Source organism: Argiope bruennichi, chromosome 8 (genome assembly GCF_947563725.1).
Source record: "Argiope bruennichi chromosome 8, qqArgBrue1.1, whole genome shotgun sequence".
In the NCBI taxonomy this organism is placed as follows: Eukaryota; Metazoa; Arthropoda; class Arachnida; order Araneae; family Araneidae; genus Argiope; species Argiope bruennichi.
In genome coordinates this window covers 108,987,570-109,003,021 of record NC_079158.1, presented here as the reverse complement: position 1 = coordinate 109,003,021, position 15,452 = coordinate 108,987,570, and the positions used below count along the sequence as shown (strand labels likewise).

General features: G+C 27.2%; 1 protein-coding gene across 1 annotated transcript in view; it reads left to right on the top strand.

The window, feature by feature from the left end:
• The first annotated feature begins 3,893 nt into the window (after positions 1 to 3,893).
• Positions 3,894 to 15,452, top strand: part of LOC129981096 (long-chain fatty acid transport protein 1-like) — a 46,829-nt gene continuing 35,270 nt past the window's right edge. The window contains exon 1 of the mRNA XM_056091758.1: positions 3,894 to 4,227. Coding sequence (XP_055947733.1) covers positions 4,094 to 4,227 — 134 coding nt within the window. The 5' untranslated portion in view covers positions 3,894 to 4,093. The remainder of the gene's footprint in view (positions 4,228 to 15,452) is intronic.

Sequence of the window (15,452 nt, the reverse complement as noted above, 5' to 3'; positions counted from 1 at the left end):
TAATTAAAATATTTAATTCAATACATTTTTTTATCATGTGAGAACATGCTGTTGTTTTGGTTAGAGGTTTTGAAGCTCGAAATCGCATAGGCAATGAATAAAGCATAAATGGCAATTTTCATCATCATCTTTTAATCGCATATATTTTTTTTACCTGCTTTTACCAGTATTGCATTATTATTATGTATGCTTCTTTGAAAGCAGATGCGTTTTTAAAAAGGTTGACGTAGAACTATGATATCATAGCTGTTATTTCATCCCAAAATCGGTCGAGCTCCGATAATTTGTTTGCCAGCTAGGAAAATTGAAGATGAAAGTTTTAAAAAATTATCATTATATATATATAGAGAGAGAGGGATAGAGACCGAGAGAGATGTCTCGTGATTCTTTTAAACCTTTTAATAACTTAAATTAAGATAAATAATGACTTAAAAATAATAATGTTCTCTCATGATAACTTGAATATATTTGATAACATTTTAATTTTTTTCCAATTTTTTTGTTATTTGTTTTATTCCTATAACCAGAGTAAATAACATGACGAAGAAATATTTTAATTAATACGCATGTTGCTCAAAAACAAATAGTTGCACTACTTCTTTAAAATTTTTGGTGGAAGGCTAGTTTGATGAAACGTTAACAATTCAGATTCAACTTCAACTATATCGTGTGACTTAATCACCTTCACGGGCAAATTTTAGGTTGTCTAATAATCAATCGTAAATATGTCTTGATAACTGCAAGTGGTATCTCAAATTGGAAATCAGGACAGTTGATTCGTTTCTTATGGGCAAAAAAATGCATTGAAATTCATCGGCAGTTGAATGAAATGTGTAATGAAAATGCAATTTCACATCAAGTTATCTTGAAGTCATGCAACATGTTGAGAAAGGAATGCACAAGACGATATCGATGATATTGAAAACAACAAGCACAAGCGAAGAAAATCAATTACGACAAATTCTGAGATCGCTATTTCTTTGATGAAGGCATGGGAAAGCGTGTGCCATTCCTTGACAAATGTTTAAATAAGAGAGATAATTACGCCGAAAAGCGGATTTTACATGGAACTTCATGGTACAAATAAAACTATTGTTGAATTTCGAAGCTGTTTTGGTTTCTTGAACTATGAAACTAACTTTTTGACTGACTCTCATATTTGTAGCCCAGTTTGTCAAGGTTTAAACGCTAAGAAAGTAAGGTCTGATTTGTAGAAATATTCATATGAATATATCATCTGGAAAAAGTTAAAATTTATTTCACTATGAATGGATTTATATATAGAAAACCCAATATTTAACAAGTTTGAGATCAATGAAATTCACATTTAACGGACAAAATCTAATTAATATGCTAAAAACCTACATTCTTTGGATAATCAACTTAGGAATAATTTTTTTTCACACACTTAATATATAATTATAAGGTATTCTTAGTATGGGTATTAAAAGTTTTTGTATTTATATTATATGGAACATTTTCCATGACATTATATTCTTTATATTATTATTTACTAGCCATCTTTCGCAGTCAGTTCGATCTATCGGGGAATTAGTTGTATGTAATTTCAATTAAATCTCTTTCGCTCTGTTGATGTTTGTAATTTCCTCAATAAAGGGAGTATCAAAAAGTAACACACGTAATTTTGAATACAACAATGAAAAATTAAATGATATACAATATGAAATGGAAATGCTGGTTTTGCATGAATGGAGTCGGGGAACTGTAAGAATTCTGTTGGACAATTTTGGAGTAAACACCAAAGAATTATGGACTTGGAACTTTCAAATTTTCATCAGTTTGGACCTAAAGATTTCTCAGCGTTCAGATTTCAGAAGTTTGACTCTGATGACGACTGAAAACTTTTCAAATTGATCCAAACCTGGAACAAATGCTTAAACATGAATGGCAAATATGTTGAAAAGTAATAACAGGGTAATATTTCCACTTCCCCTTTATTTGCTATGCATTGCATTCTCATTACTGTGTCCAAAATCACAACACGTGCGTTACTTATTAATAACTCTTGTACCTTTGAGCATCAAATTGGTATTAGCATCAAATAATTGTGATTTTGATCGCTTTCCATCTATATTGGATAATATATGCATGAACATTTCCTACAGAGTAACTATAACATCACAGTGCTATTAAAAACCTATTTCGGTAAACGATTGCCCTTTGTCTGTTAAAATACGCGAGGACGTAATTTACTTGAAAATTAAGTAACTTACTTAATCATCACGTATTGCTACATGCATTCAAATAATTTACAAAAACTTTGCCCTTTACTTTTCAGCAAAAAAGGAACTACTTGCCTAAATATTTAATGAAGCAACGAAAACGGTTTAAGTTCTTTGATAGGATGAAAAATTTTGTTGAATATTAAGGCATTTTTTTTTTACATTACTTGACTACTAAATTGATATTATAAATGAAAACAATTACTGAATTTTTCTAGTGATTTTTAAAATAGCTTAAAAATAATTTGTGTGCAAAAATGGTTTTGGCTGTTATTGTAATAAAGTGCCAAAAAAAATCTCATTTCTATTCAAAATGCACATTCCTATCTTATCAATATTTGTTTCAAATTTTATTGGTCTAGGTTATTGTGAGTAATTCAGTACTGTAGCGCGCACACACACACACACACGTTCATTTTTATTATTAATAGAAATGTTACATAAATTTATTTTAATAAGATTTTATATTCATATTAATAAATTGTCATAAAGAGACAAAGCAAATATTAAAGAGCAGGTGTACGATCAATTGTTCAGTAAATATCATAATCTGAATCTGTTAATAGACATTTAGCAGACGATTCCTTTTCAGACATTTTATAACTGCTACTATTTTTATTTTGTTAAAATATTATCAAAAAGTAAAAGCAAACGATTTTCCCTTTGATAAACATATTTTTTAATATTATTTCGTTTATTTTTTGTATAATAGCTGATGATCAATTGTAAACTTTCTGGAATCTGGCAATGCTTGTAAAATACGTTGTTATGTTAAAAGAATAAACAAGCCGATGGAATTCTAAATTGCTTGGAGTATTATTTTAGTTTTAAGAATTTAAGATGCTCTGCAAGCTATAGTTGGAAGCTTAAGAAAACGGGTAGTTTTCTAGAAAGCATGCAATAATCAATGCTCAATACGGAGAAATGTTCCAGAAACAAAATTCATTGTGTTATTTAAATCTTAGAAATTTTCAACTTCGACGTTTTATTAATGCTAAAGCATTTAAACTGATGTTTTCTTAATCCCAAAAGTCTAATTCACAAATTACGATCAATCAACCGAGACTGTATTTCTGCTGCAAAAATTACGAATTTATATCTTACCAATGTTCCCTGCCATTACGAATGATCTAATTTTGTCCTACAAAATATTCAAATTACAATAACAGTGCTTTCGTTCTTTTTCTCTCTCACATATAAACACTCACGTCTTTATTATTAGTTGACATGATACAATTCACAGCGATCTGACGAATACCTTTTCATTTGCAGTAATTCTTAAAAACCATGATTTGCAATGGTTCATTGCTACGAAAGATGTGTCATCTGCATTTTCACTTTTTGACCAAACCGCAATTTAGCATATTATATTTAGGATAAAGGATTAATTTTTTATTTTGTTTTCACCGAAAAAGAACAAGAACAAACAGATTACTTCACATTTATGAGCTGCAGTGACAAACAGTCACATTTCCTGTTCCAAAATTCTTCGTAATTCCGATTTCTTTACACATCAGATTTGAAAATACCGCGGAAAAAAATTACCCCTGCAACGTCATCGATCGTAGATCGCGATTTACGCATTCCCGACCTCGGAGTAATAGTGTGCGAAGCTGCTCGAGATCACAATTGTCGCTTCTACTATCGCACTAAATTTCCTCGTGTTTTTCCGACTGCTCGGTGCCTTATTGATTAGATAACGCCCTCGCGAGTCGAAATTCGCTCGTAATTTTTTCTCTCAGTTGCAAAACTCAAGTCCATTCGGTTACCACCTATTATTTTGGGCGTTGAAAAAAAATCGTCTACTTTTTGTTTTCCCCATAAGTTTTTCCTCATCATTCATTTTCATTATGGCTTCTGTAATTTATTTATTATTTTTGATCCTTTTAGTGATCATTTCGATTTTAGTCGGTTTCGTTTATATGTTGTCGACGGAAATGCCAGATTTGGGTACTGTGTTTCGAACGTTAGGGCGGGATGTTAAGTAAGTAAAGACATTTTTGAAGAGTATATTTATATTGAAATTTGTGCATGGATATAGATGATTGAATTCATAAATATTCCTTTATAAATATTATTTTTATAGCCAGGCATACTATCTATAAATTCGATCATAACATATATAAAACAAATATGGCTCAAATCGTGATATAGGTCAGACCATTCAATCTAGAGCTATGAAATTTGGCAGTTACTTATTTCTTCCTTTGTAGAAGCTTAATAAGGAAAGGATTTTCAAAATATTTATTACATTTTATAAAATTGCTCAACAATAAAACATTTTTCTAAATAACTCAAATTATTATTGAAGAAAAACCATCGTATAGTTTTAAATTTTTAAACAATTAAACTTTTCTAATTTTATTCTGTGATTTAATTGTGATGATTATAATTTTATTTCTGTGCAATTCATTAAATTTAAAAACAATACTGATGAACTAAATTAAATTAATTGACTAATTTATTTAAATTACGAACAATATTTTAGATTGTTTTAGAAACTATGTTATATGCATGTACAATCCATTGGTAGTTAATTTATTTAGTTAAATATCGCCGTAATAATAGTTAATAATTGTTGATAGATAATTAAGAGAAAAATTTAAAAAATAAAATAAAGATAGACGAATCAAATCTACAACCTTATCATAATATAATGCTTCGAAAAAATAAAAGTTCGAATTTTCTTTAAATGTCTTTTTATAAGATTTTTGAGACTATATGCTGTAAAGCTTCATTGTATTTTTCATGCATTTTTATTTAACTATTATGTTTGTAAAGATGAAGTATTTTTGATAGATTTTTCACTCCGTTTTTTATTTACTAGAATTTCAAATTCCAAAATTCCATACTCTAGCATATTCTTGATGACGCATTTTTTATGATATCAGTACTTAATTATCAATTAATCGATTAAATTAATTAAATTTTGATTCCTTGAAACTGTTTCTACTGTTAGTGTATTTAAGAAGAATATTTTACAAAATTGCATAATATTTAAAGTAATACACTTTAAATAGAACAGTAAGAGTAAAAAAATAATTAAAATAAAACATTTCTACATTTAATGTACTAAAAATGAGTGTTATTAAAATATTTTATTAAATTTATTTTATTTAATTTGTATTTTAATGAATACAATTTTTATATCTGTTCAAAAATAATCCAAGTGACAAACACTCTGGACAAATAAAATTCATACTTTACTTTGTCTGTTTATTTTGTAACAGCTGATTATCCTAATTTGCTTCGACATAGAAAGAAACTGCGAATTCCAGTTAGGCTGATTTTACAGAAAGTTGTATATGAAAATTTTCATTGTCATGAGAAATTGATATTTTAACATTCGTATACATAGATGTAATCTATACTAGTCAATATTTATTTATTTATTATCAATAAGTATTGATATTTAAATATCAAATTGTGAAGCAAAAATACGGTTTCTTTTATAATATTTTTTATATGAAATTGTTTACTTTTTTATATGAGAATTAGTCACTTTTGCGATCAGTTGGCTTATCAGGAATATTGGTTATGTTTATTTTCTATTGAATTTCTTGTTCCTCATATAAAATGCTTTTAAATATTAAATTCTTATTATTCATACATAAAAGGTATGTTCTTTTAATAGCCTTACACATGTTCTATTCCTTTTTGCATTCAGCCTTGCAAAGTTCCCATGAGATGATAGCCCTGTCAAAAATATAATTGTTCGATTCATTCATATTTTAATTTCCATATAACTCTAACTTCACTTTCTTTTTCCTCCGGCTTCAAATATTAAACAGGATCTCTTTTTTTCAGCTTTGTAAATCAGACAAAAAAAATCAGCGATTAAATATTTGACGAATCAATGATAACGATTTAAATTTCTGTTGAATAATAAAATTTATTGATGAAAATTATGCAAAATAATATTTTAGAAAATTTCCGTAATTCTTTAAATATTTCAAGGCATTTAAAATGGTATAGTTAAAAAGATAATTTTTATCTCAAAAATTCATTCAGTGGCATTTTGCATTAATTAAAATTCAAAAAACACATTCGAGTTGCATATTTTCGTCAACCGAAATATATATGAGCCAGTTTGGCAGCTTTCTGTTAAACAGTCTGTTTTGTTCAAGGTCAAGATACAGAAACTCCCATTCCCATTTATTATTTGTAGAGATTACTATTAAGACACATGTAACACGATCTTAAATGTAATGTAAAATTATGCAAAAATAATGTAATATAAATGCTATCTTAATGCAAAATTACATTGAAATAATAATAGTAATTAAATAAATAACTCTTAATTTAAAATCACTACTTATAATTAGTTATTAAAGAATATAACAATACAAAAGTTTAAAAAAATCATTTATCTAACATAAAAAAAAAGAGTTTTAGGATTGATTTGATAATAATATGTCTCGATTTGGAAAAGCAAATAACTCTTTATAATTTATTGACACACTAATTTAAAAGAACTAAGTTATTCTAGACAATGGAAATTTGTGTTGTAAAAATTCAGAAATTTATCAAAAAAAATTATATCTTACTTACTATATAATATATAGAAAAAAAATGCGACGTGTTCATTATAAACAGTATTGAATATTTATATTTTAAATTAATTGTTTTTTAATAAGTCAAAAATATGTTGTCAAGCGATGTACTGCAAACTCATGATGATGAAACCCCTACTCCCAGAAAAAAAAGTTATGAAGAAAATCAGAATTAACATAATATATAAGTAATTTTTTAAAAAAATTGCAGTAATTATATTGAATTTCAATATACTTGAAATAAATTTTTAAAATAAGTAATGGATAGCATATAAATTGGGAATCTGAAAATAATAAATAATATTTTCTTAATAAATGGTGTTTACGAAATATGTTATTAATAATAAAAAATTAAAAAACATAAAATAATTTTAAAAAAATAGATTTTGAAAATTTTTATTTTTGTCAAAATTACGCATAACTTCTAGAAGCGTTGAAATATTCCTTATTTCATAAAGCAACAATTGGACAGTCAATTTTTGGATTGACCAAACGAAACATTTTCTGTTATGAATTTAATAATATTTTTCTCCTTATAATTTAATAATCTATTTTTCATTTTTAAGAAATACAGAGCCTTATATGGCATGTTTTTGAAAAGTATTTGTTTTGTCTATCATTTCATCTTCAATATAAACAAAAAATGTCGAGCTCAGAAACTTTCAAAAATTATAATTAATTAAATTTGTATAAAAAATAAGTGATTTAATCTTAACTATGGAGCATTTCAATACTAGCTTTTAAGAATCTGTGTGTTACAATGGACATATAATATCCTGCTTATTTGATAATTGTTCTTATTCTCATGATTATTCATTAAGATTTTATTTCTTTTTTCTAACAAATTCTATTTTATTTGCATGGATTTCATTTTATTAGTATGATTATGCATTCACAATCTGTTTTGTTTTAAAGAAATATTCTCCCTTTGCCTAATACTCATTTGTATTTGTATTATTTTTCGCTTAAGATCTATATTTTGCTTTGAAGAAATATTACTCATTAAGGATCTATACGTTATTTTGAAGAAATATTTTTATTACTTGCATAATTACTCATGAAGGATCTATGTGTTATTTTGAAAAAATATTCTTCTATCTGCATGATTACTCATGAAGAATTTATGTGTTATTTCGAAGAAATATTCTTCTATTTGCATGATTACTCATGAAGGATCTATGTGTTATTTTGAAAAAAATATTCTTCTATCTGCATGATTACTCATTAAGAATCTATGTGTTATTTTGAAGAAATATTCTTCTATTTGCATGATTACTCATGAAGGATCTATGTGTTATTTTGAAGAAATATTCACCTATTTACATGATTATTCATGAAGGATCTATGTGTTATTTTAAAGAAATATTCTCTTATTTGCATGACTCTCATTTTTATTTTCACGATTATTCATTAAGGTGCTCTTTCGAACAAATAATATTCTATTTGCAAAATTATTCGTGAAGGATCTATCAACATAATAATCATTTTTTTTGCATGATTACTCATTACGGAGCCATGTTTTCTATTGAAAAAATAATGTCCTATTTGCAAGTTTATTCATCAAGGGCTATTTACACGAAACTCATTTTTATTTGCAAGAGAAATATTCTCCTATTTGGATGAGATTCATTCTTATTTTTCATTCTGGATCTATTTGTTTTGAAGAAATATTCTTTTATTTGCATAATATTCATTTTTTGTATTATTACTCATTAAGGATCCATGTGCTATTTTGAACAAATAATGCCATATTTGCGTATATCTCGTCAAGGATCAATGAACAATTTTGAATGAATAATGATATATATATTACTAATAACTGCGAAATAAATTTCCTCTTATTTCTTTCCGCAGAATATGAATTACAACAAGACAGATAAATGATTTAATTTTTCATTCGAATTCGTTATCTGAAATTATACCGTTCATTATTTGACAAAACATTTAGAATAATTTGACATTTAGAACATATGAAATAAAACGACACATAGCGATAAAATATTCTTTCGCAATTTTTAAACTATTTAATAAATGTGATGTTAAAAATTACAATTATTCCATGTACTTTTTTGCATAAAAAATAAATTCAAGAATCCCTGATCATTTAGATGGAAATGAAATTTTGAAAAAGACAATTACTTGATTTAGTTATCTTAATAAAATCGAAGATAAACAAGCATTGATATGAAATTTATGCAAGGGAAGAATGTTAAAGATTTTTGCAAATCGTGATTTTACGTCCGATACAATGAAATCAAAATTAGAAATTTCCAATAACTGAAATCAAAATTTTTTTAGAAGTGAGCATGTGCATAAAGTTATATATAATAAATTCGATTTGTCCCTATTTTTTTTTCTCATCACTTGAATTTAAATACTTAAATACTTACACATACGTTTCTGAGACAAGCAGGATTTTGTTTTTTATTGGATTGATTATTATTAAATTAATTGTTATTTATTTATTACTTACATATTATTTACTAAATCTATTAAAAATAAACCTTACTTACATTTTAAGAGAGCAATTTGATATTTTAACTTAATATATAAATTTTTAGATTTAGTTCTCCAAAATCCAATTTTATGGAATTTATTTTTATTTTTCCATAAAATATCTTCGATATACATATTTCTTGTCGCAATATCTCCGAATTAGCAAAGTCCCATTATATACAAGGGAGGAGAAGGAGTATTTAAATATAACAACGACAATCCTTCACTTTCTTTTTGTTTCAAACTTTGTCCCAAAATGTTCAAAGAAGGATGTTAGAAATAGAAATTCGATATTTTTTCATTACTTTATGATACACACAATGTTCCCAATTGTTCAATATATTGGGAAGCCCTTACTTTTTCCTCCTAGACTAGATTGCGAAAAGGTGCATGCGTTCTATAATGCAATATTAAACGAATCAACGCATTTAAGTACATGCAAATCTATTAGATGTTAAATCTATGTAACAAATTTTGTCTACCCAGCGTTTTACATATTGTAGTTATCGAGGTCATTTGTGCTAGGACAGCTTCACAGAGTTCCAGAGAATGGATTTAGCTCAAAATTTGTAAGAAATCTATAACCTGGTCGTGAATCCATGTGTCAAATTTCTGCCGTCTGGCTCAAAGCGTTTTTGAATTTTATTTGTCACAGACAGGCGGACATTTTTGTGTTTTTCGAAACGTAGAGAGTCGTCAAAATCTCGAGTTCGAATTTTTTGAAGATTGCATTACTTTGCTATAATACAGGGTGTTTATAAAGTCCCGGACCCATTTTGATGTTTAATAACTCATAAAATAATAAAGATAGATTTAAATTAATAACATAAATGGTTAAATAGACTCAAAAAGTTTCATGACCCTTGTCAACGAACTTCCACGTGTGCTTCCTTCGTCGCACGGAGAATATCAAGTCGATAGTCAATTTCACGCCAGGTAGCGACAAGCCTGTCGGCATCCACAGAGCCATTTGCGCACATTATGGCGATTAACAATGCCAGAAACATGAAAGGATGCTTCATCGGAGAACATTATGCTCTTCAGAAAATCAGCAGCATCTTCTATCCTCCTTAGCATATCTGTTGCAAAGGCCATCCTCCTAGGTCTATCGTTCGGTTCCAAAACTTGAACAATTTGAACTTTGTATGCATGCAGTCTTAATTTTTTCTTAATAGCCTTGTACACCGTCGAAATTGGCATATCCAATTCTGTTGCCGCTGATCTCACAGATATTCTAGGATTGTGTAAAATTGTCTCTCTGACACGCTCAACATCAAAATCACTTGTGCAAGGACGTCTGGAACGTTTCTTATCTTCGATACCTCCAATTTCTAGAAAATTCTTTTTCCACCGCAAGGTGCTGTTTTTGGATGGATGATCTTTTTGGTAAATTCTTCTGAAATTTCTCTGCGCTTGCACTATCGATTTCATTTCTATGAACCACCATAAAATCTGTGCTTTCTCTTGTGGTGTACGCATTCTCCTTAATATCCGCTCGAATAAAACATCACATACAAAAGTACTACATAGAACAAACACATCAAAAGTAAACATAACATTGCAATAGTTGACAAAAACAAAAGAGAGAAAAATGCAATTAATAAGCAGACGATATTTAGAAAAGTACAGATATTTAGACTGGAAAATGAAATTATCTGAAATTAACCACACGCGCAGACGATATTTACAAAAGTAAAAATATTCAAACCTGAAAAGGAAAATATATGAGTTATTCCATCAATAAATGCCATAAGTTTGTTTATATCTTTATTATTTTATGAGTTATTAAACATCAAAATGGGTCCGGGACTTTATAAACACCCTGTACATATATGAGAAAAAAAAATTCTTTTCTGTGACTAAAACATACCCCTTTCTGAAGATCTCAAATTTAATTATTTTCGGCCAATCATCGACTGCATGGAGGATGCTTTGGGAGATCTTCACTGAGGTGGCCATTGGAAGGGTTAAAATTTTGTATTGTTATTGTGTTCACAGACAGAAGGACTTAAAACCAAAAATCAGAGAAGAAACATATAAATTCGTCAAAATATCGATTTCGAATTTTTTGACGAATTTCAATTCCATCTCTATACAGAGTATGCGAGAAAATAAAAATAATTTCTATTTTGAGGAAATTTTTCAAAATGGTGAAGCAACCGAAATATCTCCTTAAACATTAAACTTATGAAGGATATGATAATGAATGATACACTTCTCTCATAAAAGATTTTTAAGGAAAAGGAACAAAGAATCTCCTCATAGATCTTTAAAAAAACAATTTTATCAGTAGTAATTATATATAAATTTTCAAATATTCATCATTGTAAAAAGGAAGTTGCGAGGCTTTAAAAATGAGGAAATTATAAATAAGAATATAATAATGTTTTCATATTTTCATATTTTGTTTATAATTTGGAAACATTCCCCAGAAAATTAGGCCTTTGCCATTTGTAATTTCTTATTTTAAAAAAATCTGAATAAATTATGACAGGGGCCATGAACACACACACACACACACACACACACACACACACACACACACACACACACACACACACACACACACACACACACACACACACACACACACACACACACACACACACACACACACACACAAATGTGATACGAAAAAAACCAAATTTGTATATAATTGAATCAAATTTGGAATGTTTGCATTTCGGTGCAATTTTTTGAAAATATTAAGCTGAAAATTTTTTTCGAATTTTACTTAACTAAAAATTAAATTAAATATTCAATTTTTTAGGGAAAAATTCTGAAAATATCATTGCATAAAATTGCTTTTTACACCAATTCAAAATTTTTCTTTAATCTTATAAGTTTAATGGTTATGGAAATTTTTTCAAAACAACCTTTTTGCTTTATTTTCTACAATAAGTTACACTATGGGGCTGAAATTAAAGCCACTTTCATATTCCATCAAACATTTAGTCGGTTGATTTTCTTCCATTGTTGAAAGCTAAAGAAGAGTAATTTTGCTTATTGTTTATGTAATTTACAAGAAGAATATAAAGGCAAAATTGCTATAACATGAAATTTTGAAGTTAGATAGACCGTATATTTATGATTTCAATAACGCTATGATGTTATTGGAAATTATTAAAAAAAGGCTCATGTACATAATAAATAGAACTTAACTAAGGCATTAAAATAGCAAGATCTAATGTAAAGCAATTTTGCAAAATCATGGATATTAAAATATTTAACTAAAATTACATATATTCCATATCCTTGGCAAATTAGCTGGTCAACAAATGCAAATAGATTGAAATAAAACTTTTCAGAATCAAAACAATGATTAGAAGCATAGATATATTAATTTATTGCAGTTTAAATGTCCTAGTAATGGCAGCAAATTAATTTATGCAATTCTAATTAGATCACATATGTTTTATGTTTTACATAACCGTTAAATTGGAAAATCAGAGTTACTTTTTACATCTGAGTTATGTTGAATTATATTGTTGCAGATTTAAACCTCTTAGATTAAATTTCCGAAGTGAATCAAAAGATTTAAAAATGATTTAAATAAAATAAATTTCAGGAATTGATATTCCTATTGTAAAATATTTGAGTTTCATTTTGTTCAGTGAATGGGAAGAGTATCTTTGGTGATAAATAAACTGCTGAATCATGCAGGCGTTCCGCAATTCAATACACGTTTGATGATAACAAACATGTAATTTAATTCCATGACACTTTATTAAGATAAATTATGTTTTTTGATAGATCAATTGATTGAAAACTTTATGTTAAAAGAAAAGACATGCAACTTTGCAGTTTTCTCACGTTTAACTTTTTATCCTTTACAATTCATACGTTAAACTCAAAATGGCTGAAACTTTATTAAAAAAATCGCTTTCGATTTTTTAAATTCTTATTCTAAGATATATAAATATTTTGCGGGAATTTTTTTTCTTCTAGTTTTCCAAATTTGTTTAAAATGGCTTATAAAAGTATGCAATAAATATTTAATTTAGAAATGCCATTTTCCATCTGAATTATAATTTCTGAACTTTCTATTTGAAGTTTAATATAAATAACTATAGTTTAAACTTTAAATAGTTAAAACTTTTATAGTTAAAACTTTTAGATTTTACTAAATATGTTTTGATACTATAAAAATAACGAAGTAATTATATGGAGATACAATAAAAATACTACGTCTTTCTATTAAAATGTAGATTTTTTTAATTAAATTTCTATTTTTAATACAAATGTGCATTACTAATATAAATATTTTAAATAAACGATATTTTAATCATGTTAGAAGTAAGTTTTAATTTTAAATGAATTTGTAAGATGGTATTTAGTATTCTTATGGCCTAAATTGTGATTTAATTTACTTATCGTAATAGTTTTTGGTGCCTTATTTTTTAAATAAATTTTACTACGGTCAGATTTTTGAATGAAATATATTTTCTACATTTCAAAACAATAATAAAATTGTTTATCACAATTTTTATTTTTGTAATTTAACTTGCTTAATTTCTATATGATTAAAATAATTGGCAAAACCAAAGAAGTAATTCTCAAGCTCCAACTACTATACCGATTTTGTCAAGCTTTATTTCATACCAGCTGATTTTGATAATTTGATGATACTGATACTGATTGCATTTTATTTCAATTAAATCTGTTATGTACATTTTTCCTCTGTTGATTTGAATCATTATTAATTGATTTCCTCAATAAAGAATTAACCATAAATTTATGGCAACAGTTTAAGTAATGTCATTTTAATAATATTAAGACTAATATTGTGCATAAACTTCCCTAAAGGTATCGAATCTCCTCATCTAAGTACTAGTTAACTAGTACTAGTAATTATTCAACTAATTACTAGTGTCTTTGAGTAATATGTTTCAAATTCTGTTATCTTTTACGTGGTAAAATTCCTTTTACTAATTCCTTATATAAAATGATCAGATAATAAACATAATTTTCCTTCCTTAATTTTTAACTGGAAGAAAACCGCTCTATTGAATATTTGATGAAACCGTAAAAATGCTTTGAATTTCTTTATAAAAAGGAAGCCTAATGGTGAAAATTATGCAAATATTTTCAACAACTTGCCAAATTTCATTAACAAAATTGAACATCCAGGAAAAATAGTATAAAAATCAGTTTCGCGAAATACATTTTTTTTGGGGGGTTGGGGGGGAGTTTCTTCGTGTTAGTGTTTTAGAGTTGTTGACATTTGGTGGTTTTTGTTAATATTGTTTCGGGGAGCAGAAAATAAAAGCGGTTGATTTTGGTGTGTCGCGACAAGATTTTAAATGCATATGTATCATTCCAGAATTAAAAATTTGTAATGTGAGTTCAAATATTCATTCAGCTGCTCATTAAAAATATTTTTTCTAAAACTATATTAAAAAATAAAATATAAAAAACTGATATAAATTATATGAAGAAACTATATTTTTTATTCATAGTATCTGCTTTTTAGTTCTTAAAACCTATTTCAATAACAAATCATACATTTTCATATCGGATAAAATTCAAATCACTGAGAACGAAATGGATTCTAAATTTTTAGTATAAAAAAGTGATAGGAATGTTAAAAAGTTGCGAATTCCATGCTGTCAAAAATATTATCTTTAACATCATTCGACAACAAAACATCTTTCTGTTCAAACCATGGAACAAAATGTTAACACTTATCAATGTTATTTAACCGAAAAAAACAACAGTAGTAAGAAAATGTTTCTCAAATAATATAAATTCGAAAACATTTATTAAAATCTGCTGCATAAGATGTTCAGTATTTAAAAAAAAATATATTAAACTTTGCTCTTTACAAATGTTTGCTCGATTCTTAAAATAGCTAAACGATATTGTTTTCATGAATTCATTGATACTATTTCCTTTCGGAAGCGCAAGTAAATCATTTCCAGATTAGATAACACCCATTGTTATGAATTCTTAGTTTTATCTCTCTTTCTTATCGGATATTCGTTTCTTTGAATAGGAAGGAGGATTTAATACCACGTGCGTGTTAATATATGTTGATTATTATGAAGAAAAAAAAAAATGACATTTTCCTATGGAAAAATACATGTGGAAAAAGCAGTATAAACTTTTTTATATTTTAAAACTATGCATAAAAGAGCCTACACTCTAGAAAAAAAATATG